At 34.1% G+C, this 26,660-nt stretch overlaps 1 protein-coding gene across 4 annotated transcripts in view; it reads left to right on the top strand.

Moving 5' to 3' along the window:
* The first annotated feature begins 95 nt into the window (after nucleotides 1-95).
* C5 (complement C5) overlaps nucleotides 96-26,660 on the top strand; it is a 30,859-nt gene continuing 4,294 nt past the window's right edge. The window contains exons 1-36 of one of the 4 annotated variants that reach the window (XM_009681048.2): nucleotides 96-299; nucleotides 1,370-1,562; nucleotides 2,500-2,662; nucleotides 3,273-3,343; nucleotides 3,984-4,075; nucleotides 6,110-6,192; nucleotides 6,650-6,740; nucleotides 7,067-7,172; nucleotides 7,894-8,020; nucleotides 8,442-8,557; nucleotides 8,826-9,026; nucleotides 9,644-9,847; nucleotides 10,270-10,479; nucleotides 10,659-10,808; nucleotides 11,738-11,867; nucleotides 12,179-12,244; nucleotides 12,861-13,061; nucleotides 13,428-13,518; nucleotides 13,969-14,045; nucleotides 14,722-14,861; nucleotides 15,521-15,745; nucleotides 16,389-16,449; nucleotides 17,073-17,162; nucleotides 17,441-17,653; nucleotides 17,803-17,878; nucleotides 18,885-19,044; nucleotides 19,504-19,599; nucleotides 19,904-20,075; nucleotides 21,435-21,640; nucleotides 22,416-22,568; nucleotides 22,953-23,015; nucleotides 23,842-23,923; nucleotides 24,583-24,634; nucleotides 25,362-25,464; nucleotides 26,246-26,342; nucleotides 26,417-26,522. In XM_009681048.2, coding sequence (XP_009679343.2) covers nucleotides 142-299; nucleotides 1,370-1,562; nucleotides 2,500-2,662; nucleotides 3,273-3,343; nucleotides 3,984-4,075; nucleotides 6,110-6,192; nucleotides 6,650-6,740; nucleotides 7,067-7,172; nucleotides 7,894-8,020; nucleotides 8,442-8,557; nucleotides 8,826-9,026; nucleotides 9,644-9,847; nucleotides 10,270-10,479; nucleotides 10,659-10,808; nucleotides 11,738-11,867; nucleotides 12,179-12,244; nucleotides 12,861-13,061; nucleotides 13,428-13,518; nucleotides 13,969-14,045; nucleotides 14,722-14,861; nucleotides 15,521-15,745; nucleotides 16,389-16,449; nucleotides 17,073-17,162; nucleotides 17,441-17,653; nucleotides 17,803-17,878; nucleotides 18,885-19,044; nucleotides 19,504-19,599; nucleotides 19,904-20,075; nucleotides 21,435-21,640; nucleotides 22,416-22,568; nucleotides 22,953-23,015; nucleotides 23,842-23,923; nucleotides 24,583-24,634; nucleotides 25,362-25,464; nucleotides 26,246-26,342; nucleotides 26,417-26,427 — 4,530 coding nt within the window. In that variant the 5' untranslated portion in view covers nucleotides 96-141 and the 3' untranslated portion in view covers nucleotides 26,428-26,522. Of the gene's footprint in view, nucleotides 300-1,369; nucleotides 1,563-2,499; nucleotides 2,663-3,272; nucleotides 3,344-3,983; nucleotides 4,076-4,287; nucleotides 4,374-4,605; nucleotides 4,717-6,109; nucleotides 6,193-6,649; nucleotides 6,741-7,066; nucleotides 7,173-7,893; nucleotides 8,021-8,441; nucleotides 8,558-8,825; nucleotides 9,027-9,643; nucleotides 9,848-10,269; nucleotides 10,480-10,658; nucleotides 10,809-11,737; nucleotides 11,868-12,178; nucleotides 12,245-12,860; nucleotides 13,062-13,427; nucleotides 13,519-13,968; nucleotides 14,046-14,721; nucleotides 14,862-15,520; nucleotides 15,746-16,388; nucleotides 16,450-17,072; nucleotides 17,163-17,440; nucleotides 17,654-17,802; nucleotides 17,879-18,884; nucleotides 19,045-19,503; nucleotides 19,600-19,903; nucleotides 20,076-21,434; nucleotides 21,641-22,415; nucleotides 22,569-22,952; nucleotides 23,016-23,841; nucleotides 23,924-24,582; nucleotides 24,635-25,361; nucleotides 25,465-26,245; nucleotides 26,343-26,416; nucleotides 26,523-26,660 lie in introns of those variants that run through there. The other 3 variants (XM_009681046.2, XM_009681049.2, XM_009681051.2) reach the window with 3 other exon arrangements.

Genomic DNA, 26,660 nt, shown 5'->3' on the forward strand with positions numbered 1-26,660 from the left:
ATATTAAAAAATTTAAATCCTAAATTCAAAAATTAATTCCTAAATTTAGCGGTTCTGGCTTCTTCGCAAGTTGTTGAGTTGGGAGGGTGAAGTCCCATTCTAATAAAACAAGATGTGCGTTAATTATTAACTGTTAGAGAAATGTATTGGTGGTATTTCTGTTCATCTGCACTAAAAGCCAAATACAATTTAATCCATATTCACAAGCATCCATGGTTTGCTATTTGTGACGCTATGGCTATTTTAATATTTCTTTTTGTTTTGATATATTCTGGAACGAGTTTTAGTCAAGACAAAACGTAAGTAAAACAAGTGTAGTATTCACTGGAAATGTTACTTGATTGTCAGCCTCTATTTGAAGTAAATATATACAGAATTTGAACAGAGCCAAGCCAAAAGGCACTGTGCAAATCTGGTCTGTTTTCATAAGCAAAATTATCAGTGGTGTATGTGGGACTGTTGCTTTATGTGGGACTTCTGCTTAAAAAGAGATTGCTTCTGTAATTAATATATTTGCTGTCAAAGAAAGATAGCTTCACCTCCTTATGTGCCATGGATTCTGCCTGTATCAACAAGATAAACTCGCAGAAAAGTTAGGAAGTAATGCTGGTATTCGCTATTTTTTCTGTCGACAGATACTTTGCTGTGGGTTTGATGAAAGCTCTTATTTAAATATAGTTTTTCAAATTGTACTTAGTGGCACTTGTTTGGATTCTTATATCTATCAATAATGGTATATAGAAAGCAGTCAATCTGAAGTGCCTTTGGAACTTCAGGAAAAGAAGATGCACATGTACTAAACATTTTATTCAACATAAAATAGATATTTTTAGATGGGTTTATTAAGCATTCAGGTACTAAAGCCTGGTCTATGGCTTGGGTGGAATAATGCATACTTCAGTTTATAAAGTACTAAAGAAATGAGAGTAATCCTGCAAAAATGTATTCATGATTGCCTTTATTGTGAGTAGCTTCATTGATTTCAGTAAGAGCTTTGATGATGGGAAAATTGCACAAGTGTACTACTGTTTGGAGGTTAGTGTTTCAGGGTTTAATTTGGCAAAGGTAATAACTGTTTCCATGTGAACAGGCTGTCATACTATGTATGCCTTTATGTGTCTGCAGAATCAAATCCATAAACATTAGCCTACCTAAGCTATTATTTTGTAATGGTACCTTAGAGTTTTCATGAAAACTGTTCCAATTAGGACTATATTGTTTTTAACTAGTTTGCTAGTATAACTAGACCAGATCTTTATCTTGTTTGCTTTAACAGTGTGTGCATAAGTCAATTATAAATGGAAGTAATAAATACAAAAGAAAAAGTATAGTTCCATTACCCTTTTATTATTTTATATTTTATATACAGATATGTCCTTACAGCACCAAAGATCTTCCGAATTGGGGCATCTGAAAAAGTCGTAGTTCAAGCTTTTGGTTATGAGAAGGAATTTCCTGTCAATATTGCCATAAGAAGTTTTCCAGATAAGCTTGTTACTTACTCTTCTGGCTACATTTCTTTAATTCCAGCCAAAAAATTTCAGGATGCTGTAACTTTAACAGTAAGGAATTCAGGCTTTTCTCATTGTGTTTTTATTGTTGCCATTTGGTCATAAGCATCAAAAAAACATGATGATGAGTCTCCAGTTATTTAAATCGGGAAGAGAAGCCTAGGGCCCTGATTTCTCAGTCTGCCACATGTAGTTTATTTCACTATAGTTTGTCTGAAATTGAAATGGCATTGGATAAAATTAGTGTCGTGGAGTGGCAGCAAACCTAAACATAAAATTAAACTATTTTAGAAGCATTAGTATATTCACTTCACTTTAACAATAAGAAGGGAGAGAATGGAGAAGTGTTGAATTTGGACACGATATGTCAGTTGAGGGTTCGGAGTAAGATGATGTGGTAACTAAACTGTGATTCAAAACTTGGTCTTGTTTGTCAGTAGCAAGCTCCAAAGGGGCCAAGATTTCACAGTACAGCTTTATTTAACCAATTAACTTGAAGCAAAGAGCACAGGCAGCTAAACAGTTTTTTACTGAAAGCGGAGGACTGACGCTATACTTGGGATGATGCCTCCCAGTTAGTACTTCTTGCCCAGCCCTCTGTTTGCATCAAGGTAGCAGCTTCACCTGACTACCAACCACAGCAGTAACTTCAGTGTGACCAGGATTCATCATGTGCAGGAATGGAAGCCTGACAAATGGTACTCCTATAACTGCATCCTGGGCTTTACACTTTGATATTTTAGTTCTGGAAGTAAATGAAATGCAATATTTCAAAATATCTCTTTTTATCTGAATGCTCCTCATGGTTCTCTATGTGGTAAGCAAAAATAAGCTGTTGTGGTGGATAATGATGTTGTAATTTAATAATAATTAACAGCAGAATATGAATTCCTATTCAGATGCTCTTCTCAGCAAGAAATATTAGAGAAAAAGTACTTGAAAAAGATTTTACTATTCCTTAAAATTCTATATCTTTCATCTCCCGCAGCTTCAACCAGCAGATTTACCAAGAACAGAAAATTCAGTCCAGTATGTGTATTTGGAAGCTGTTTCTCCACATTTTACCAGATTAAAAAAAATTCCGGTTTCCTATGAGAATGGATTTCTCTTTATTCAGACAGACAAACCTATTTATACTCCCGATCAGTCAGGTAAAATAATGCTTATTCCTATTGGCTGTTGGTCGGTTTTTAAAATCTGTTGACGTTGCTGAAGGATTAGGATTTAAATGTACTTTAGGCTTTGGTCAGGTTGTATTGTCATTGCTTGCTATTTAATTTTTTAATCAGCGGGATTTGATCATTTTATAGAAATTAATCACTTCTCCCAATATCCTCTCATCTCAGTCCCTGCCCTCTACAGCATAAATTATTAATCTGAGGCACAAAGAGTGAAAGATTTTAATAGGAATATGCAAAAAAATTATTGAAGAAATAATGGTAATTGAGTCATAGGTTTCATGTATACAAGCTCTCTTCCCATGAAAGTGATATGCTGAGATTGTGATGGTAAAAATTTATTTTGCACTGTGATTCAATCTGAAGGAGTGTTGGTGCAGGATTTTTTGTTGTTGTTCTTGCTAGCATTAATAGATGTTTATTGTTCAGACACCATGCTGACAGAAGGTCAAGGGCATTCTATAGATACTAAAGACTTAAGAAAGTAGTATGGATAAAGGTGTTGTTGGTTTTGGTTTTTTGGGTTTTTTTTTTTGTCTCTGTAACAGTTTGACTTTGAAATTTATTGTAACGATTCTTACAGTGAAAGTCAGAGTTTACTCTTTGAATGAAGAATTGCAGCCAGCTCGACGAGAAACTGTCCTAACTTTTGTGGTACGTTATAAATGAATTTAATATTGATATTCTATAGCTCACAAAAACAATACAAGCAGATTGTTAGTATATCAGTATTGCAGTGGATGTTTAATAAAACTCTTAGATAACTGCTTTTTTTTTTTTTTTTTTTTTGCCAACTGGACATCTTTTAAAAGATCTGAAAATGACTTTACACAGCTGGGGAGAGCTTTCCAAGTTCTAGCTCACAAGTTGTTACAGAATGGGAAAAATATGAATTACCTTTTATATCTAGGGAAAGGATTTGTGAGGGAATTTTTTTTTTATCGTATATGATTTACATATTGTTATTTATGTCATTTAAGATACAAAAAAAATCAGTAATTCCTTTACTATATTTTTTTAGCCTTAATGATAGAGTTGTTATTGCAGTTACTTTCTAGCGATGTTAAGCAATGTGTAGTAATTGCCTTTAGTTATTGGAACCTCAGTAAAATGTTTTATCAGAATTTCAGAGTCAAAATTGTTTCTAAAAATGTTTGTCTTGGTGCTGTGAAATGGGCAAAACTCTTAGAAAAAATATTTTGTGGCCGGGCTGTGACTAAAATCACTAAATGAAGATTTTCCTTTTGGTAAGAATGATCTGTAACTTCTGATTCTTTTCTGTTATGATTTAAAGGATCCTGATGGAGTAAAAGTGGATATTACAGAAGAAGATGATTTTACTGGAATAGTTTCTTTTCCTGACTTCAAGATTCCTTCTAATCCTAAGTAGATTTATTTAGTGCCTTTTGTGAATAGTTAAGATAACACTGCCTTTTCTTAAAGGCTGTCAGAGTGTCTCTTGCTGATGCACAGAATATGCATAACTTGTTTGAAACTTTGAGATTTCTAGCATTTGGCATAATGTGTAACCGTAGTACCAATAAGGAACTTATGATCAGGTGTTCTCCTTTTAGTTGACTTCCAAACCAACATTTGTCTCCTCGATCCAGATAGGAAGCCTGCTGCCTGTATTTTCAAATATATGGAATGGGCTCACAGTAACGAGAGAAAGTGAGGAGACGTAGTAAGTGAAAATACTGATCATAAAACTGAAATTAGAGAACAGTTAGTGATAGGTTTGTCATACTCAATTGAAGAGGAAAATTAAAAAAATGCTCTATTGTAGAGATGGAAACAGTATAAAAGATATATTGATTTCAAGGAATGAAAATGTCTATATTCATACAAATAACCAGCGTTTTTCCATTAACAGCAGCATACAAAATAAATGTGTCTTCAGTTCTCCTTTTAGCCTTGAGAGGGTGCTGAAGATTCACTGGCGTGGCGGAAGGACACTAGCAGGCACTTAAAAATGCTTATTGACTGATATGCTTTCCATTAGGAAATTGAACAATAATTCAATCAGTGTAAGAATTAATTCTGTATCCCTGTTGAACCTGAGTGTGTCTTAACAGGAAACTTGCGTAGTTTTAATTGTAGTGCCATAAAGCCGAAAGATTGTAGGAACTGGTTTTCTATAACTAATTTATGTGATTTGCAGTCATGCTTCCATGCTCCAGTTAGAGGGAAGGGCCCTAATGGAAGTCTGCGTGAGTCCTTAGGAGCATTGTCTTGACTAATACATGTTACAAATATGTTTTCAGTGTAGATATGTGTACCTGCTCTCTCCGTTAGGATCTGATTGCTTATAGGTTAACATGGTCTTCACTCAGGATGACCTTTCTGGTAGATTCAGTCACTATAAACCAGTTGTTTTAGGCCATAGTACAAAGTTTTGTTAGTAGAGCTTTGTTGGTTTGTTTTACATCATTTGAGATGGTGGTACACTGGGGGACTCGCTTTCTTTGTAAGCACAAGATACTGCATGTGAGAGCTAGAACTTTAATTGTCTATGCAAGAAGTTAACTAACATGCTTAAAATATCTTTTTATAGTAGACATATGTCAAGTTACTGTATGTTCTTTGATCCAGCTTGAACACTAAATGTTTCTTTATCATAAACTTATTTGCTTTTTTTTTTTTGAATTTCTAAATTATTTATAAATGTGCTAATTGCATCAAGTTAACAGGCTGTCATTTAATCGAATGATTGGCAATTGCTCGTACCCTGGGGCCAGGGAAAAAGGATGAACTTTTCATTTACATCAAACAAATGTTACTATGTTAAAAAGCTAACAAAGATGGAATGGTTGTAGTATGTAAATTAAAGCAAGCTAGATCAAGTTCCTTTGAATGGTAGGATAGTGATATACGCGTTTAGAGAAGCTCTGCAGGTGTAAGTTGTATCGGTTTAGGTAAACCAATTTGAAATGAAACAAGTGCCTTTTGAGTGCTTCTAGTTGCAGAGAAAAATCATCCAAATTATCTTAAATAGTGTAGGTGATGCATAATAACCCTCATGACTGCATTGAAACAGATTTGGAACCCCAAATGGGCATTTGTCTCATCTCAGGGGTGACAGCAGGCAAGTGAAAGATTATAACAAATAACTTCTTAACAATCCCAGTTACCTTTACAAGCTTCAGAATGAGACTATGCTTGCAACCATTAAACAAAACTTCTGATGATAGTCACAATATAAATAATGGCATAGTCTTTTCAAATTTATATCAACCCTTTAAAATAATTCTCAGACCATTTAATTTAAAATATCTGGCAGAATCTTCTCAAAATAGATGTGAACATGTATGAAAACTTAGTACAGACTTTTTTTCTCTAAATAATTATTAGCATGAAATATTGTTAAGTAACTTAATTTCCATCTTCAAAATTAATATTGTGATTGTTGACTCTTTGTAGGTATGGAATTTGGAGGATTGAAGCCAAGTATAAGAAGAATTTCATAACCTCAGCTGTTGCAAAATTTGAAGTTAAGGAATATGGTAATGTGTGCCCACAATAAGGATAGTTATACTATGGAAATATAGTAATATACTCAGAAATGCCTGGACTAGCACCTGGCTTTCTGATACAACTGTGGAATGCAGCGTAGTGCCATGTGGCAACATCGGTTCAAGCTAATTAGTCATATCGCTATTAGACTGTGTTAATACAACTTGCCTCTAAATGGAGTTATTCTTCTGTATGCTGGATCATCTTGACATGGCTGCACCGTTGCAAAATCTGGAGCAGGGTTAGCTGCAGATAGCTCAGGGCTTTTATGACTTGTGCTTCACTGTGGACAAACTGACAGTTTTATTTTGGGGCTGTAATATATAATTCCAATCACTTGAAACTGACATGATTCTTTGAAGCATATACAGTGGCATCTTTCTGAGTAGCTGCAGCTTAATATTTAAAAATAAATCTAAGTTGCTTTATTTTCTACTCAATTTTTAGCAATGCCAAGCTTTTCCGTCATCATAGAGCCAGAAAATAACTTTATTAGCTCTGAGACATTTGAGAACTTCAGGATTACTGTGAGAGCTAGGTAAGGAAGCTGGGATTTGATTTCTATGTACATCTTCTTTTAACTCAAGAGCAAATGTCTTGTGTCCAGAAGTTTTCCTCTTTTACTTCCTCAGGAAGTCCTATCATCACAATCCTTTCTGCTTTGTAAGAGAACTAGGTGAACCTTTTCTTTTTAAATTCTTACCAAGACGATTTTTTTTTTTTCAACAGAAGTGTTTGAAGCTACATAGAATTTTACTTTCTATTCCTTGCCTAGGAAATGACTCCTCTTATGGAAATTAATGTTTTGCTGAAGCCATTAGAATGGTAATATTAAAAGCATTTCTATTTTTATTTTGTTCCCAGCTATTTTTATAATAAAAAGGTTGCAAGTGCTGATGTTTTTATTCGTTTTGGAATAATTGAAGAAACTGAAAAAAAAATGATGCCTCGTGCTATGCATGTAACTAAGGTAAGAAAAAACAAGCCCCGCCTCTTTAGGATCCGATTCCGCTGAAGTTTTCCCATCAAATTCAATGACAATGGGTTGCAACTTCTAGTTTACGTTGACAGCTATTCAGTGTCAACTTTTGCTTTGTAATCCTATTATCATGGACATAGAAACTTACTTTGGATTGAAACTCAGAGGCAGCCCCTCAGCTAGAATATAATTTCAGTCTGACACAATTATTTTCCTCGAGTAAACAATGGCTGAAATTTCCGTGAAATAATTTTTACTCTATCTATTACAGCATAAGCAAAAGAAATCAAACACAGGATAAATGTTGTAATACTGCATCATGGTAGTAGACAGACAGTTTGAAATTAGATCGATGTATTATGGGGGGGGGGGTCTGTTCTCTACCAGTTCTCTTTCTCTCCTTTAGTCTGGCCTCTTTGATTTAGTCATTCAAGAATGATGAAAGGCATTATCTTTCCTGAATTAGCAAAGAGATATCTGTGTTTCTACCTCTTGTTGGGCCTGCATGCAGACCATGCAACGTGTGGCATTGGCTGATTAATTATCAGTAATTCAAGGGAACAACAAATTCTTCTCCATTGCAACATCTCTGCCTTTGGGTTCCTCTGAAAATAGATATTGAACAGAAAGACATTTAAGGTAGAATTTACTTACGGTGTAGATTATTTCTGAATTATTGACTATAAGCTAATTATTTTTATTTCATTTCCAGATTGTAAATGGAGTTGTTGACATCAATTTTAACAGTAAAAAAGCAGTTAGTTTAATGGGATTTCAAAGTCTAGAAGAGTTGGATGGGTCACGCTTATATATTGCAGCATCAGTGCTGGAGTCCATGGGTAAGTTGTTTTTTAGCTGATTTTTTGTATATGCACATGAAAACAAAACTATATAGGTAATGTTCTTAGTTTCAGACTTCCTTTAGTATTCAGAAATCCTTCTTCCAAAAGCTTTTAGGGAAAAAGAGCTCATTCATCAATGTTAAAATGTGTAAGGGTTAAACTTCTTTGCTTTTTGTTTTCACTGTTAAGAGTTGGATCGTTAGGTGCGAAGACTTCACTGTAACAAATAAGTTATTCTTATTACTGTATGTATATTATGTATAAGTACGTCTGTTACCTATATTACAATATATTATTTATATTTATATATTACATGTATTATCATTACATTATCATTTTCAGCTTGCCCTTTGAAGGCAAGTGGAGAAAATACAGGCCCTAGGATGTACTTGTTAAAAGGGTCATAATATTTCATTAGGTGGCCTTCATGGTGAAGCAGAATTTGATGCAGTCAAGTATGCTGTATCGCCTTACAAACTGAACTTGGTTGCCACACCTCTCTTCGTGAAGCCTGGACTTCCATTCTTCATTAAGGTTAGTTAACATAAGCAATATCATTGCATGTTTTAACATATAACCTATAATGCAGAAGACTTGTTTTTCTTTGCATATATTACCACAAGCCTGTCTGTCTACCCTTAGCATGCTTTTAATTTCATTTACCTATTTACATTTTTTTCATTTGCTATTGTTAAAGTTTAGCAACTAGAGAAAATGTTACTAACAGTGGTGTCCTTTATCATATTTTTGCTTGAAAAATGCTGCCATTCCCATAAGAAAATTTCTGTATTCCAATTAACAGGTGCAGGTAAAAGATACAGTAGATCACTTTGTTGGAAACCTCCCCATAACCGTCACCGCAAAATCATTTAGCGAGCAAATGGATGAAACTGAGCTGATACCTAAGGGTTCAGAGTCTGGGAGAAGAAAAACAAGTGTGAATGATGGAACTGCTTTATTTGTTGTTAATATCCCATCTGATAACAAAATGTTAGAGTTTCAAGTGAGTTAAATTCTCCCATTAATTTATTTCTTAAATGGTTTAATTGTGTAATTTTGCCAATGAACAGCACTGATGGGAAGATTTTGCACTCAAAAATTAGTAGTTTCTAAACTTAGAGATGGATCAAAGTTACGATATGTAAGTGCTGTAATGAAACATTACTTGTAGATTAAATTGTTCTAAAACAAACTTTTTGCTGAAAATAAGAAAAAAGCAAATGTAAATAGATATCCTAATTTGTCACATTATTTCTTAATATTTTTAAATACAGAGTCTAAATGAATTGTGTAAGAATAAAATCTCTGAAAGTACTTTTCTCACTATGTAGAGAGGAATATTATTGACCTTATCTGCTCTATTTATTTATGTTCAATTTTTATACTAACATTTTAATTTGACTTGATGTTATAGGTCTTTTTATTAAAGAAAACATGAAAGCCTTGAGTTGGCTTTTCTTTTACTAATCCTGCCGAATAATATATTACAGAACATTTTTAATATTGTGCTAATGTGGTTTTTGAAACGCAATTTTATACTTAAGCTGTTCGGAAGTCAGGACACCTAGTTTTTATTTCCTCCTTACTACAAAACTTTTTCAGATATTCATGTATTTTTAGGTTAGAACTGCGGATCCAAGTCTTTCAGATGAAAACCAGGCAACTAAAACCTATGAAGCAAAAGCTTATTCATCATTAAGTCAGAGTTATCTGTATATTGACTGGGCTTCAAACCACAAAATACTGCAAGTAGGCGATTTCATAAATATTAACATATACCCACGTAGTCACTATATTCATAAAATACATCACTACAGCTATTTGGTAAGTAATTTGGTAAGTAATGTTTCTATATGAAATATTGTATTGTGGTTTAATAAATGATCCAGGATGAAGAACTTCCACAATCCAGAGCTATCCTCAGCATTAAATATGTGCAGTTCAGATAACTATTCAGTCTTTCTGTGCTGCTTCTGTCATACGAGATGCTGACATGAGTAATGACTTAAAAAGTGGGGAAAAAAAGAGGGAGAAATCAGTCCCTATGTGAAAATATTGGTCAGCCCTGTATTAATTACTTGTTACCAGTGCTTCTTTTTAGGGGATGAAGGACAGAGTCCCCTTGCCTTGAACTAGACACACTGATCCCACCCAGATGCATTTTCCTGTGTACTGAATCATATGTAAGACGCATATTCAATTCAATATACAATTTAACTTTTTTATTCTGCATCTTTCTGTTGTAGATCATGTCAAAAGGGAAGATAATAAGCTTTGGAACTCAAGAGAGAATTAAGGATTTGGAGTATCAGCATCTAAGTTTTCAGATAACCCAAGAAATGGTTCCTTCAGCCCGTCTTATTGTTTACTATATTGTCATGGGAGAAGAAACTGCTGAGTTAGTAGCTGATTCAGTTTGGATGAACGTAGAGCAGAAGTGTGGGAATAGTCTTGATGTGAGTAGTAAAATGCACACTAAAACTTGTAGGTGTGCACTCATTTTATGATGAGATTTTTACCTGGAATTACTCAAGTTCTTTAACGTTTCCCTAGCACGTTAAGGTGTCCACCTTAAGATGCATTTGTTTTGGAACAGTATGCTTTTAAAATGACAATATTTGTTTTCAACTTATAGATTAAGCTGCTATCAAGCAAACAGGTACTGAAGCCAGGAGAAGTTGCATCACTTAGCATGAAAACACAGTTCAGTTCCTTTGTTGCTTTGTCATCTATTGACAAAGCAGTTTACGGAGTCACAGGAAGAGGAAAGAGAGCTATGGAAAAAGTTAAGTAGTAGCTTCAAAAGCAAAATAAATTGCTATTTTGTTTCATGCTCATATTCTTAATTGTTATTATGGTTCATGCATTCAATAAGCCTGAAAATAGGAAAAAGAGCAATTCAATTCAGGATAAAAGTTGCTAGTTTAAATCTAGCAGTTAAAGAACAATGAAAAGGATTCATTTGTGATGTATTGATTTCCAGAAAAAGTACGCTGTGGTTTTAAAGCCAGATCCAGGCAGTCTCACCAGAACCATTCAGACTTGGCCGATAATAGGCTACAGTATTAGAGAGCTCCTGGTTCAAAGAAGCATGAGTACTTCTTAGTACTTCCTATAATCTTTTCAGATTATATTTTTAAGGCATACTGGTAGAAAGGTATGGCAAAAGCTGTCATGTTCAGTGGATTATGGAGTTTTTCAGTCTTTGCAGCATTTTACATAAATTTGTGTATGTACATAAAGTATGAATGCTATCCCTCACTGAAAGTAGCCCATTCTTGTGATAAAATGTTGCAGTTCTTCAATACTTCAGAACAATCAGATACAATATATGTAGGAGAAGAATAGGAAAGTAGTTTTGCACCAACCTTGTATCATTTGAATCTGTTTTATAGCCCTGTTCAGTGCTGGGTAAAAATAGCTGAGTTAGTTTTAAACAAGCTAGTTTGAGTTTTAGATGTGTTACAGCCACATGAGCAAAGCATTTCTACCTGATTCAACAACGTGACTTGTTAGCTCAGCTTTGTGCCGCAGCAAAGTGTCTGTGTTGGTTCTGGTGCTTGAATTAGCTAAAGTGTCACAAAATGGTACATTTTGGTGTGTTGTGGAAACATCTGCCAGACCAAAATGGCCTTTTTGCAAATCTGTAATTCTCTTGTTTGTCATATAATGTTGTCTACATTGTAATTAGCTGCTGATGTGCTTTTTCCTCAGATAATGCTATATTTGGAAAAGAGTGACCTTGGATGTGGTGCTGGAGGAGGACGGAACAACATTGACGTATTTCGAATGGCTGGGCTTACGTTTTTAACTAATGCAAATGCTGACGATTCAAATGTAGCAGGTATATTATGTACTTCTTAAGCATGAAATTGCAGATTTTCTTTTCTAAAGCGTTCTGTTGTGGCTCACAGTAATGGTATTGGAACTTAATAAAATGAATAGAGAACACGTATACTAAGAAATACGATTTTGAGGGAGGGAAACACCCCGGCTTGTGGATCAGTTATTGTAATTGAAATGAGCATAATTTTTTAATAATTAAAATAGTGAATGAAAAATAACTCCCATATAGAATGTGATATCTATACAATTATTTTAAAGTTATGCTATTACAAAACCATTACAGCTTTTATATAATTTTTTTTTTAACAGATGAAACTTGCAATGAAATTTTGAGAACTAAACGGTCTGATTTCAAGGAACGGATACTCCAGGAAGGTGCTTAAAAATTCTATTTAAATATGTAATTATGAAAAAAGATCATGTCCCTTAGAAATCAAGATTCTAAGTGTTTACTTACTACTATTAATTATTGCTGCATTCACTTAATGTAGCTGAGAGAGAGAGATTGACAAATATGGAAGATGACACTGTAGAGGACCCAATTTATAAAGCCTCTTAGTTGTATGCTTAATTTGAAGTCGCTGAGATTTAAGCATATACTTAAAATTTAGCATAATTTTAAGTTCCTCTTCTGAAAGAGGCATAGCCCACAACCTCACAGTACTACTATATGGCATTCTTTCCCAGTGACAGCCTGCCAGAGACCAAGCCTGTCAGAAGAACGTTTGTCTTTTAAGTTTTGAAGTGTAATAAAACTCCACTACTATTCTGAATTAAAAATATAAAATAGATAATAGAAAGATATTTAGACGGTTAAGGATTTGTCACCGGTATTTTAAAAATTACAAGTTTATGTTCATCCAAGCTATCTATGCCTTCATTGAAATTCTGCAAGTTTTAAAAACAATTTCAATATAACTAGTCAAGATGTATTTTAAAGTGTAAGTTTCATCTCAAGGAAGGGATTGGATAATTTATTTTATTATTTCAGCATCCAAATATAAACATCCAGAAATTCGAAAATGTTGTATGGCTGGAGTAAAAGCATATCCAGTCAGTGAGACTTGCAGTGACAGAGCTCGACGAATTCGGAGTGGTGAAAAGTGCATTTCGGCATTCAGAGATTGCTGTGAATTTGCAAACCGCCTGCGGGAATCAGAACCTAATAAGCTCCTGATATTGGCAAGAATGCGTAAGTACCAGAGTTCTAACTCTTGGGTGGACATGTGATGAAATGCCTCATGTAGAGCATGGAAATATGTAGAAGTGATAGCTTTGTTAATCTATTAACCCCTCTGTGTAACGTCAGGAAAGAATTTTGCCGGTCTCCAAAGATCTTGGTTGAATACCCCTAAGAGGGGTAGGAGAGCAATTCTTTATTCTGGTTGAGACTGGAAAACACAAGTTTTTTGATGAGGATCTTTAGATATCTTTTTTCTTTAATTAGGAATAACCTAAGGCAAATAGGCAGGATTTAGTATCACAGAAAGGATGATGATTTTGAAGCCCTTGGCAGAAGGCTGTTGGCAGGTTTTTTACTTGCTTTATTTACCTTCAGATTTTGAGGCTGGTTTGGAATTGGATGAAGTAGACGTACGAAGTTATTTCCCTGAAAGCTGGTTATGGGAAGTTCACCAAGTTTCTCCAAGGTACTGCTTTCTCAGTCAGTTACTAACATTCGACTAAGTCATCAGTTTTTTTTTTAGAAAATGCTAAAATTGAGGTAACCTGGGTGACCTTAATTGTACCTGCTGTGACGTGTGCTAAAATGTGGTCTTGTACAGGCATGCTGTTTATACCATGTTGTCCGGTATGCAGGAAAAGCTGTCTGGTGCCTCTAGGTCATCTTTCCTTTCGTTTTTGACCTTGTTAAACACCAAAAAAGTCAGCCAAAAACAAACTTACGCAAACAAAAATCCAGAGATCCAGTTCTCCAAATATGTTATGTCATCAGTTATCTTGTCTGAGTCTGTCTTGGATATAGGAGTTGCTCTGGGCACATACTCTTTTTCTGTTGATTGGTTGTTGGTGTTAACAAATGACTATTGATAATGTATAAATGTACTAACAGTAAAAGAAAAAAACACTTCTGAACACAGGTCAAAGACTCTGTCTATCACTCTGCCTGATTCACTGACTACCTGGGAAGTACAAGGTGTTGGCATATCTGATAAAGGTAGGTACTGTAACCAAATTAGGCTGTAGCCAGAGAATTAGGGAGCGAGCTTTTCTGTTTGAATTTTGCAGGTCTTCTCTTTTCCATTGCCATTTATGTTCTAAAATATATTTTTTTATTATTTTTCTGGTTGTTAATCAGGAAAGTAAAACATCAGAATATCTTTTTATGGAAAGGAAATGATTTAATTTGTTGTTATGAATGTAAGAATGGCTTTACTGGGCAAAACAAAGGTTTGTCTAGCCTAGTATTTTATCTTTGATAGTGGCCCATAATACATGACTAGGAGGAGAATAAGAACAGCACAAATACTCAGTGACTCTTCCCGGGCACTACTTTACAGTATTCTGCAATCAATAGCTTAGGGGCTTGAGGAATGGAAGAAAGAGTTTCTGGTAGATACGGTAGTCCAAACAGAAGAGTTGCTTCTAGGTTTAGGAAGGAGCAGAAGCCCAATAAACTGGCATGTCAGCGAGTACGTTAGAAGAGTGGCAGATAGTAACTTGGAACAGGATATAAGAGCCTGGTCACCTTTGAAAAAGCTGAACAATTTCAAAATACCTTTTGAAAACTGATAAGCCATCAGTAAAGGCGGCAAGGATATGAAGAGTTTTTCAGACTTGTTTATCAGAGTAGTGGGTGAGATAGTGTACTTCTCTGTTTTTCATTTTCTTAGGTATATGTGTTGCGAAGCCTCTGGAAGTGCAAGTTTTAAAAGATATCTTCTTGAGCGTTTATATTCCTTATTCTGTGGTGAGAGGAGAACAAATTGAGTTAAAAGGATCGATTTATAATCATGGAGATTCTACAATTAAGGTAATTTGTGGCATTGGTGAGCTCTGTAGAAATATTAAAATAATTACCTGAAAAGGCATTTTCTCTGCGAGCATTCAGTATAAATGGATCAGATTTCTCTGATACTTCAGCGAGCTATAGTCTAAATAAGTATGTAAGAATGAAAAGCAATCGTTATAAGTTTCACCTCCAGCCATGCTGCTGATTACAGCGTTGCCATGCTCTTGCCTTGCAACTTTGAACCTGATGCAACAGAAGTAGGGAAAGGTTAAGACACAGTTCTTCTATTCCAAATGTTCGGGCAACATGCCAAAAGAAAAGATGGGATTTTGGGACTGACCTGCTCCAGAACTAGTAAATTACTTTGTCTAGGGATTTAATAAGAAAGCAGTATTTCTATGGAAATGCAAATTAATTACTGAAAATTTTCAAAGAAAAGTATGCAAAGGTGTCTGTATGATGACTAGTACAGTGGTTCCTTGGTCTTGCTAGTGATCATTTGTTAGTGTGTCTCTAGTGCAAGTAACAGCAATTCCAAAGCTAGTAACACTTGCCCATTTTAAACAGAAAAAAAGTATTACAGTAATAGAATGTTCATTATAATAGTTCAATGGATTTAATATTTTTCTGGTGTAGTGCATGTCATGGAAGTGAACATTTAAAATCTTTCAATATTTCAGATCTGTGTTAAAATAGCAGCTGGAGATGGAATCTGTTCTTTTGGAGAAAAAACCTCAACTACTGGAGCGATGATACACGATTGTAATTTTAAGTATCTACAAGGCGGTTCTTCATTACCAATTGCATTCAGAATACTTCCTTTGGAATTAGGTCTTCATACGATCAACTTTACACTGCTAACTGCCCGGAATAGTGAAACTGTAGTTAAAACGTTACGTGTAATGGTAAGAAAAAAAAAAAAATCAAAATGTTTAGAATGTTTTGGAATTTCATATTGATTCAGTCACAAGAAGTACAAAATATATGAAATAAAACAATATTTATGTTTTTATTTTAATATTATCAGATTCCCAGCTATCATGTGATAGCATTGACTTCATTAGGGCATATGAAGTTTAAAAAATGCATGATTGGGTATTGAAGTGCTTATATTTTTAACCCTTACATATGAGAATTTTCAGAATGATATATATATATGTGTGTATATATATATATCTTAATAAGCAAATAAAATACTTTATTCTAAGTTACTCATGAGTTTTCAACTGCTTAAACTCACTTCATGGAAAGATACTTTTAAAAATAATTTTATATTTTTTGTAACTTTATCTTTTCATAAATTTTTGTATTTTCCTAAGCTTTTATTTAAATCTTTTTGTTCAATTTTATTTAAGATTTTGGGAGCTATAGCACTAGCTAAATGTACATAAAATAAATGTAGATGAGTAAAGTAAAACTGATCTATAGAAAAGGATATATAGGGCTAAGTACGATGCTATGATTTTAAACTGTTGCTTCAGCTTATATGTTTGATTAAACAGAAGTGTCTCCAATTTCTTCTTACCTCTTCCTTCTCAATGATTTCAGCCAGAAGGCATTAAGAGAGAACGTCATGCAGGTTTTACTTTGGATCCGCAAGGAGTTTATGGTATGAGAATTGATTATTCGTGTACCTCATCTGCTTTGTTAATGTTTTCATTTTTTTTGTTTCATGCAGTTATGACAATCACCTTTTCAGTAATAACAAAAAGCAGCAGTTCTCCTTCCTGACATATATCCTTTCATATGTCCTTCCTGTGGATTTCTTGTCCTTTCATAGACTAAAAAAATCCATCTCAAAATAGCTAGTCTTTCAAAAATAGTTCAGTTCAATTCTTAAAGGAATTTTTAAATATATTTTTTAGTATGATATGAAGATTTGGTTTTCTCAGTGAGCTTGAAAACCAGTTGGCAAGTCAATTTTTGTAGTGAAAATAGAATATGTTCTCGTTTGACCAGAGGTAAATCTGAAGCCACAAACTCTAGGTCAAGATCATATATTTTCTTAACAGGAACGACAAAGAAAGATTAATAAGTGTTTGGATCTGATTTTTTTTCAATAGTTGATATCATTTGCGTGTGCATTTGGGCGTATTTCTAGTTTTCACGTTATCATTGGTATTTTTGTTGCTGATTTGTCAGATAATTATGGTCTTTAAATCTGGCTATTACATCTGAATCCTGTATTGATTTAGATCATGCTATATGCTGTCTGTACGTTTTCCATTATAGGTTTAATCAAGAGACGACAAGAATTTCGATATAAAATCCCGCTAAATCTGGTGCCCAAAACAAAAATTGATAGAAGCGTCAGTGTAAAAGGTAAATTGAATTGAAATGTTTAGCCTACTGCATATGTACTTTTTGTATACTTGTTCTTTCGCTCCTATTTCTTATTCCTTTGATTAAATTTGTCCGCATTTATTCCTAGGCTCTCCTTCTTTTGAGGAAAGGCTCTACAGATGACTTTTTCTTTAGAAGATTAAATAACTGCTATGAAATTATTGTTCTTAAATTTCAGTCTGATTCTGCGCTTGGATTCACTTTCACAGTCACTCATTTAAATCAGCGGTTTTCTTTTTTCTTTTTTCCCTCTGCAGGTCATCTTATGGGTGAAGTGATTGCCACAGTCCTCAGTCCTAGTGGTCTCAGTTTTCTTACTAACCTGCCAAAGGGCAGTGCAGAGGCAGAGCTTATGAGTGTTGCCCCAGTATTTTATGTGTTTCACTACTTGGAACAATCAAATAGCTGGCATTTACTGGGTCCTAAAACCTTATCTTCAAGAACTGAAATGAGGAGGAAGATGAAAGAAGGTAGAAAAATGTATCTTCTCTTGTTTTAGAGTTGTAGAGATGCATAAGCTTTGCTGACTGAGGAAGATAATATATCTGAGTGAGCAAATAATGATTTTCATGTAAATTTTTTTTTCATAACCACTAAATCTGTCTAATATATTCCTTAGGAATTGTAAGCATCTTGTCATTCAGAAATTCTGACTTCTCATATAGCATGTGGAAGAATGGGCAAGCTAGCACATGGTGAGTTTAAAAGATTTTTTTATTAGAATGGATTGAAAAAGCTTGATTAAGTTCTTCACTTTCGTTTTATAACTGATTTTTGAAGGGTGATACTTTATAGTAAGCAGGACAGGTGGACTTGATGGTAGATTTAAATGGTGCTTACAATTTTGAATAACATATTTTAATTCTTTGGTTTCAATTGCCAAATCCTTTATTTGGGTCCGTAGTTCACACCGTTACAACTAAGTTGCACCAATGATTAGGAGCAGACATACCTGAGAAAATCTCTAGGATTTTGCTCAGTTTTGAAACCGCCTCTTCTGGCTTGGAATTTTGCCAAAGGAGACCTTGGTTCCCTACAGAAGTCAGAAGCCTAAGCAAAGGTCACACCCCCCCATTTGAAGAACAAAAGCAAAGAGCAGGGATGTGAGCAAGGGGGAAAAGGTGATAGCCACTGTTCACACAAATGTGATATTTAGGAAATATCAAATAGGGAGAAGCTAGTATTGTTTGTATAAAACAGAATTTGCCATTGCAAATGAGACAAAATACCTAGCCACTATCTTGCTGTTCACAATGGCCAATGCAACTGACTCATAAAAGGAAGGAATGAGATATTCCAAGGCATCTTCCTTAAATTCTGTGCATAAGAAAATGAAATCATTCAGAGATATATCCTAAGCGTGAGATTTGATCAACTTTATTTATAACGCCTAGTTTAAAATTATTTATGACTAATTATTGCATGTTTGTTAAGTTAAATTAAAAATTCATCTACATTATTTCTTTGATGTGTGCAGGGGGCAGTTCACCTAAATCATAAATAGTGCAAATTTGTGTCTAAGTAATCTCTAGCAATGTTGTTATTGAAAGGTTAAAAATATATATATATTTGTGTGTGTGTATGCATGTGTGTATATATATGTGCACGCGCACGTGCACACACACACACACACACACACACATATATATGTATAGTGTCTACTAATCAAAACAAATATATTTTGTTTAATTTCCTTGGCAGGTTGTCAGCTTTTGCTTTACGGATTTTTGGACAAGTTAATCAATATATAAGTCTTGATCAAATTTCTGTTTGTAATTCACTTCTGTGGCTGATTGATAACTGTCAAATGCCAGATGGGTCATTCAGTGAATTTTCAAGTTATCAGCCAGTGAAACTACAGGTATGAAAACTGAATGTTTTATATGTGCGTACAGGTAAAGCTAAAGTCACCAGGAGGTATTGTGTTTTAGGAATGCAAGATATTTTAGGCTTCATTTCACCAGAACATCTAGGCAAGACAATTTTGCTAATTTCCCATAAATTAATTTAAGAACAGCACAATCTTACAAGCTTTTCTGTCTTCCCACTAAAAGTAGAATTTAGGAAAAAAATGTAGTTTTTCTTTTTTTTTTTTAAACGATATAATAGTCTTCTTGGCTTCCCAGTAATATTTTATATTTTGCCTTATTTTTACCAATAAGCTAATACCTTCAAAAGAATCAACATATTTTTCAGGTAAAATCAAGTTGACATTTGTTACAGGAATTTCTATTAATTTCCTCACCTAAACTGTCAAGTTATTTTTATTTGAATGAACTATTGTTTCTATTTAATTATATTTATGTGTTTGATTTTGTAGGGTACATTACCTACAGAAGCTAAAGAAAAATCTTTATATCTCACAGCATTTTCTGTTATTGGAATTGAGAAGACTATTAAAATATGTCCTACTCAGGTAAATAATATTTTTATTTCTGCTGACAATCATCTTATAGGATTCTCATGTCTTGCAGTTCTCTTAACATTTGACCAGAGAATCAAGAGGCTTTTTTCAGAGTCAGATGTTAAGATTTATTTACTTTACTAATTTACTTATTTGGCTTTCAAAATAAGTAAAAGAACAATAACGAAATTCTACAGCACTTCATTCTAGGATTTATCGTAGAAGATACTGTATGTGCCTATATTGTCTTGATAGATTTATTTCTTTAAAAATATGTGAGTAACCCATGTAAACTGTAGCCTGTTCATCTTTTCAGAGAATCCAAGATGCTAGAAATAGAGCAGGAGATTATTTGTTGAAAAATGTGCAATCTGCTGAAAGCCCCTTTACGATGGCAATAACTACGTACGCTTTAGCTCTTGTGGACTTGGACCATCACTCTGCACGGTCAGCATTCTCTGCACTGAAGAAGGAAGCGTTTGTCATAGGTACAATTTATTCCAATCTCTTTTCAGATTATTTGCAAGTTTTTTTATTTTAAAATATTAATATAGTTATCTAATTTCTGTTTCATAGGAATTCTGTATGGGGTTTTAGGTTAATAGTTTGACTGAAATATTTTAATCATTTTTGTACATATGATAGAAGGGATGTTTTGCTTAAAGAGTAGAAAGTAAGGTAGAGCTTTTCAGAACAGATCATCTTCAACACCAAGAGATCTGATTTCACAGGTATGATTTCAGTCCGCTAAAAATTACTCATCTTAATGGTTTTACTTTAACCTGTGGAAATGTTGTACAGACTGTAAGCATGCCAAATATTCTGCTTCTCTTTGACCAAGAACAGTAGAACTAAACCCCATCACTTCCGGACACAGTAAAAACAACAATACAGGATGAGCTATTACTTTTTCTATTAATTGTTTTTTATCATTTCATTCATGCAGCTTTCCCAATCCACTGTTGGTGCCTAAGGTGAAAACCAAATTATTTCAGTCCCCTTTTCATTTATTATTCCATATATCAGCTCAATGGTGTTGTGATCAGATGCTCTTCTTCTGTTACGTATTTCTGCTTAGACATGATTTTTGGGCTTCCTCCTTTGCTAATACTAGTTTTTTGGTTTGGGATTTTTTGCAATGACTTCATCTGAACCCTGTATGCTAACATCTGGACTAGATGGACAGAATATGTCTGGTCTACCCTTCTGACTCTGATGAAACTGAGTTGCTAAATTATGACTCCCAAAATCGATTAATTAGTAATGGAATCCTACCATCAGATGCTCATTTTACGTAGCTGTATATTTAAAAAAAAAAAATGCTTAACTCACTGTCTAAAAGTTAACCTAATCTGTAGGTCATGCAGCCAAATGGTACCACTGGAATACTAATTTCTCGCTAGGTGCTGAATGTTTTCATAGCCTCTTGTGAATGCTATTCATTTTCAGTGCTTTTTGTCACAAGCAAGAACCTCACGGTGTTCTCTTCCAAGTAACTATTTCTTCTGGAATAGAGTATCTTTGTTCTATCTCTGTTGAAAGTGTTTTTTTTTTTTTTTAAAAGAAATATCTTGATTTTGTTGGTTTGGCCTCCCAACTCTATCAGTGTTTAGGACCAGAAACTATCTGGATATGCTTCAGATGCTTTATATCAGGTCTGTTTACCATTAGTTTCTAGAATAAATGTCTGACTTAAAAGCATAAGGAAAGCACATCTTCATCTCCTGATAAAAGCAGAGTTCCTCCTTTTCTCCTTGACCTGTATAGGCAAAGGTCCCATCTTGTCTAGTCTGGATAAAGGTTGTTGCTGTCTTTCAATACGAAACCTTTCTTTTATACTTTTGTAGGTGACCCACCTATTTATCGTTTTTGGAAAGATACTTTCAAAACATCAGGCAAAGACACTCCACATGTTGTTACTGCACAAATGGTTGAAACTACTGCATATGCCTTGCTTACTGCTTTGCTGAGAGGGGACAAAAACTATGCTAATCCAATTATCAAATGGTTGTCTGAAGAACAAAGATACGGTGGAGGATTTTATTCGACTCAGGTAAGATTTAAGTATTTTGTTCCCATTCTTCAAATATCAAAATCTGAGAAGGCTTAAGAGAGTAATATCATCAGATGACCAAATTGGCAATTTGGATGTCCTACATGCAGGACTGGTATCAAATGACTCTGTTATCCTGATTTTCTTTGTCTGTGGGAAACATGATGACTTTGCATTAAGTCCATTGTAAATAGAGATCTGCAGGCTGATTCCATTGACTTCAGATACGCTAAATGAAAAGAATCACATTAGAAAAGTGTTTTCCCCAAGTCTGTTACAAAACAGTATTTCATTTCATAACATTGTTTGTTGTTTTCCACAAAAATGGAATGCAATGTTAAAAAGTGCACATTTTTCACTGTAAAAACTATGTCAGTATGCATTAATAGATGAAATTAGCCAAGTGAAATTTGCCAAATTTCTAATATGCTTTCTGTAAACTGATCATACCATATAAAATACTCTAATTCATAAAACCTCCCCATTTTTTCAAACTGTAAAAAGAAATCTATGAAAGAGAAACTGGTGAATGCTTTGTTTATTTATCACTCTTTGCATACCTTTTTTTTAAAAATTGTCCAAGCATGTCTGGGAGTATAGTGTTAAGTACCTTACCACAGTTTTAAGTGCTGAGAAATTGCTCAGCTGATTAGATAGTAATGGTTATTGCTGTGTGTCATCCTGGTTAAATGGCAGAAAATAAATTGCTTTTTAATAAATTATTACTTTTGTTTTCAATTTCTGAACATAATTCTTTATAACTGATTTCTGACAGGATACAATTAATGCCCTTGAGGCCTTGACTGAATATTCCCTTCTTGTCAAACGGCTTAATTTGGACATGAATGTTAAAGTAGCATACAAACACTATGGAGATCTTCATCTGTTTAAACTGACAGAAGATAATTTTGTGGGACGAACTGTGACAGTGAGTGAATAGTATTGCTTTTGAAAAGCAAAAGCAGAATTCTTCTTGGTAACTTGTTAAAGAATTCTTTGAACTTTGAAATCGCTACTAAGCCAGCATTTTTGTTTCAATAAACTGGGATTGATTTGGTACAGCAAATGTTTAAGGACTTTACTTAAAAATCTCATCCTGCTAACCTTAATACATTTGAATACTCCCATTTACATTTGTTATCTCTGCTTGTTCCTCTGAAATTTTTTGTAGAAGTTGTTTTTAGTATCAGGCCTTAATTTGTATTGAAAATGTAGAAAAGGCATGCAGATCATCTGACTTGAATTATTGTTGCTAATAGAACTACCTTTATTATTAACTTACAGCTACTTTTACTTAACATCAATCCTTTAGGTACCTTTGGATGATGACATATATGTAAGCACTGGCAGCAGCACTGGCTTAGCTACAGTAAATGTAAGTATGCACCCATTTTTTTTTTTTTTAATGAAGTCTATGCTTTATTAATATGAACACTGAAAAGGAAACTGAAATTTCTCATAAGCTATTCCTTTTGTTGCTCTTACCTTTAGACTGAGGTGATACGTGTCACTTTGGCTCTATTTTGAATTAAATGTGAACCATTGCATGACTTATGGCTAAAAATATAAGTTGTAAAGTTTATTCCTTTTCATCACAGGTTTCCCGTTCCATAAATCTAAATAAGTGATCAACTTAGTTTTAAAGACTGCTCACCAATTTTGAGCGCCTCTGCTTAGACAGCCGAACAGGGAAATCCTGAGTTAGTGACCAATTTTAAGAAATTGCTTAATTCTCTGTTATTCTGCTGTTTATATTTTCTTTATTAAGCAATGTCATTAAGGCATTGTTCTCTTGCAATATTTAAAGAAATAATTATTGTATGCCTAAGTATTAAGCTGTCTCTGTAGTATATTTTCTTCTAATCTTTCATAGATTCTTCTAGCACTGAACTTAACATCTCAGATTTAAATATTCTTATGTAGTAGTATTTATACTCATAAAATATCAGGAATTGTTTGGATAATATTTTCAGTCTTCTGATATAATCAGCAAGAGTGGTGTGCCTTTATTTAAGAATTCCACATTTGCTTCTGTGCTGATCTTTTCTTAATCTGCTTTGTGTCAATCAAAATAATCAGGCTGTACAGACTGGTTTTCACTTGTAACATATTCTCCTAATTCCATATATTCTCAGTTTTAATTTTTGAAGATTGTACAGTGAGTGTTTTTATTTTTGTCTCTTTTATTTGTATGTGTGTAGGTGAGGACAGTATATAATATAATTGGTACTTCTGAAGAGTCATGTAACTTTGAATTGAAGATTATTCCAAAGAGAGATGATGGTAAAGAGTTAAAATGTTTTTAAATACTATTACTTAGGTCAGTGCAGGAAAAAAAGACTTACTTTGTTTCACAAAGTATTTCTTATTAAGAAGAAACTGTAAGAAATCCTTCATTTTTTTAAATACAAAATTGGAAAAGAAATTGCTAGAAGACTTTATTAGCCCTTCTTGAAATATCGTCCGTCTTTCTGTGAAGAGAGTTACTTTTAAATGTCTTTCTGTCAGTTGAATTTTAGCACGTTTTTGGAAGAACCTTTGCAATTGGGCAGGGGGAACAAAAACTTCTTGCAGGAAAAAGTACTATGGGGAGTAGTGGGGAGAGGGAGTGAGTTTGGGTAAGTTCTGCAAGCTGCTGAGAGTTCTAGTCAAGATAAAACAAGGTACGTAAGGCACATGCTGAACTTTTCCCATGAAGTAGTTTCAATAACAGCAGTACCTGATAAAGCACATTAAGCATTAAAGCTGACATTTCACCTGAATTACAAAAGAACTGTAATGCTGCTTGTATGTGGCTAGACAATGAGTTCCTCTGAAAAATAGCCATCAAAACAAATTAAGAAAGAACTCTCTTTCAATTATGAAAATGCTATATGAGAATTTTGGGTTGCCGCTTCTGAAGAGTTACAAAATTACTTATTTGAGTCTACTTGGTTTGAAAGGTTACAGAAGAGAAGATGGTGAGCCACTTGGGCGCTTAGAGGCTTGTGCAAAGTAAGTACAGTTGATTTTCTTTTTCTCCCCCACTGATTGATTGAACCATGTCAAGGTTTCATTTAAATGCTGATTCTAAGTGTCCTGGATTTCCTAACCCTACCTTTCAACATTTCTCCTTACAAAGATAGAATTCCTGGCTGACCTGTTAAGGAATTGAAGTATTGCCAAGGGAATGTATTACTGTCCTATGTATGCAAAATGAGATTACTCTAAGAAATATTACAAATGCATTCTGATCTTTTGATTTTTCTCAATTATTGTCTTAATATTATATTGCCTGACGCTTTTGTATTGAATTTCTTTTATTTTTTAAAAGATTTAAATATTTTTGTTTGCTATCACTCATTTGTTAATAACTGCATCTAGTCTTGTGTTCTCGTTCCTCTTTTCTTTTCCTTCCCTTTTATATATGAGTATGAACAAAATTAGGACCAAAGATCATAACTTCTTTTGGAGGAGAGTTGTTCTTCAATTTATACCTGGGTACTCCTGGAACATAAGTATTAGCAACACCACTTTTATGCATTAAATTGCTATAAATCTAAAATAATTCATCTGGAATACTTAGCTTAATTATGGGTTTGCAATGGTGAAAATTTTGGTAAAGTTTTCCTCCTGACGTTCTGGGATCTTGTTTCTGAAGATTTCTTTTAAATCTCAGTTATATCTGACTGCTTTTTAATTACAGTTATATGTCACTCATTTTACTTTTAATGTATTTCAGGTACAAGCCCAGCATGAGAGAGCCACAGTCAGGGTCTGCGCATGCTGTGATGGATATAGGTTTAGTTAGTGGATTGGAAGCAAATACAGAAGATTTATCTACTGTAAATATTAAAGAACTTTTTTTCCTGCATTTTTTTTGATACTGCTATAGTATTTCCTGTTTTTCCTCTTGCTTTCTTAGAGTAATGGGGCAAATCTGTCTCATTATATCCTCATTGCTTCTAAACACTTCTCATACTAATGACAACAGTCTGCCTAAGTCTAGATGATGGGTTTTGGATAGGAATCACATTATCGTGTTTTAGCTGATCAGAAGCCAGACATCTAGTTAAAGCTGGTCGTCTAGCCTCCCTCCGTAGTGAGTGGAGAGTAAAGAGCACTTAGGGAATGATTGCCATCTGTGTTAGGATGGTGTGAATCAAGCTCTGGAGAAACTGTTACCTGATAACTACAGAGGGAACACTGTTAGTCTATGCACCTAACTATTAACCATCTGAAGTGTGTGAAATGAATCTTTGCTTTAGTGTTTGTGTTAGTCAGGCTCTGATTGAAAAACAAGTGAGTTTTATTCAAAGACAAAGTTATACTTCTGAGGTTTAAATATGATACTAGGCCTGGACTCAAGTTTCTCTTTAAAGATAATAAGTTTTTTAATTCTTTATTATCGTAATGCAATGAGTAAAAGGATAATTTCCCTAAAAAAAAAAAAAAAAACAGGGTAGGGTATGAACATTATAAAAAGGCAACCCTAACATAAGTGTTGTGTTTTGTTTTGTTTTTTACTCAAAATCATGTTAAAACTCCTGAATACAAAACCCTTAAGGATCATCCAAAAATCTTACCTGTTGCATAAAAGTCTGTCTCTGTTTTTCTCTCCTACAGCTTGCAAGTGGAGTTGATCAATTGATAGCAGATTATGAGATTAAAGATGGCCATGTTATTCTGCAGATAGACTCTGTATGTTGTCCTTTTCATAACTGTAAGCACTACTTGATCTGTTTGGAATCACCATGTTTCCTTTTGGGCTCCTTCATTCATGTGTCTGTTCAATAGGTGCCAGCTAATAATTTCCTCTGTGTTGGGTTCAGAATAAGTGAGCTTTTCCATGTTGGAATGATAAATCCTGCCACATTCACTGTGTATGAATATCATGCACCAGGTATGTGTTCCAGGTCTTCAAATTCACGACTTTTTAAATTCTTTCTTCCTAATAAAAAACTCCATCGCTCTTTCTTCCACAGCTTTTTAATCCTTGTTATTTTAATCTCAAGGAACTCTTGATTTGCAAAGTTTCAGT

This window comes from Struthio camelus, chromosome 20 (genome assembly GCF_040807025.1).
Source record: "Struthio camelus isolate bStrCam1 chromosome 20, bStrCam1.hap1, whole genome shotgun sequence".
Lineage (NCBI taxonomy): Eukaryota > Metazoa > Chordata > Aves > Struthioniformes > Struthionidae > Struthio > Struthio camelus.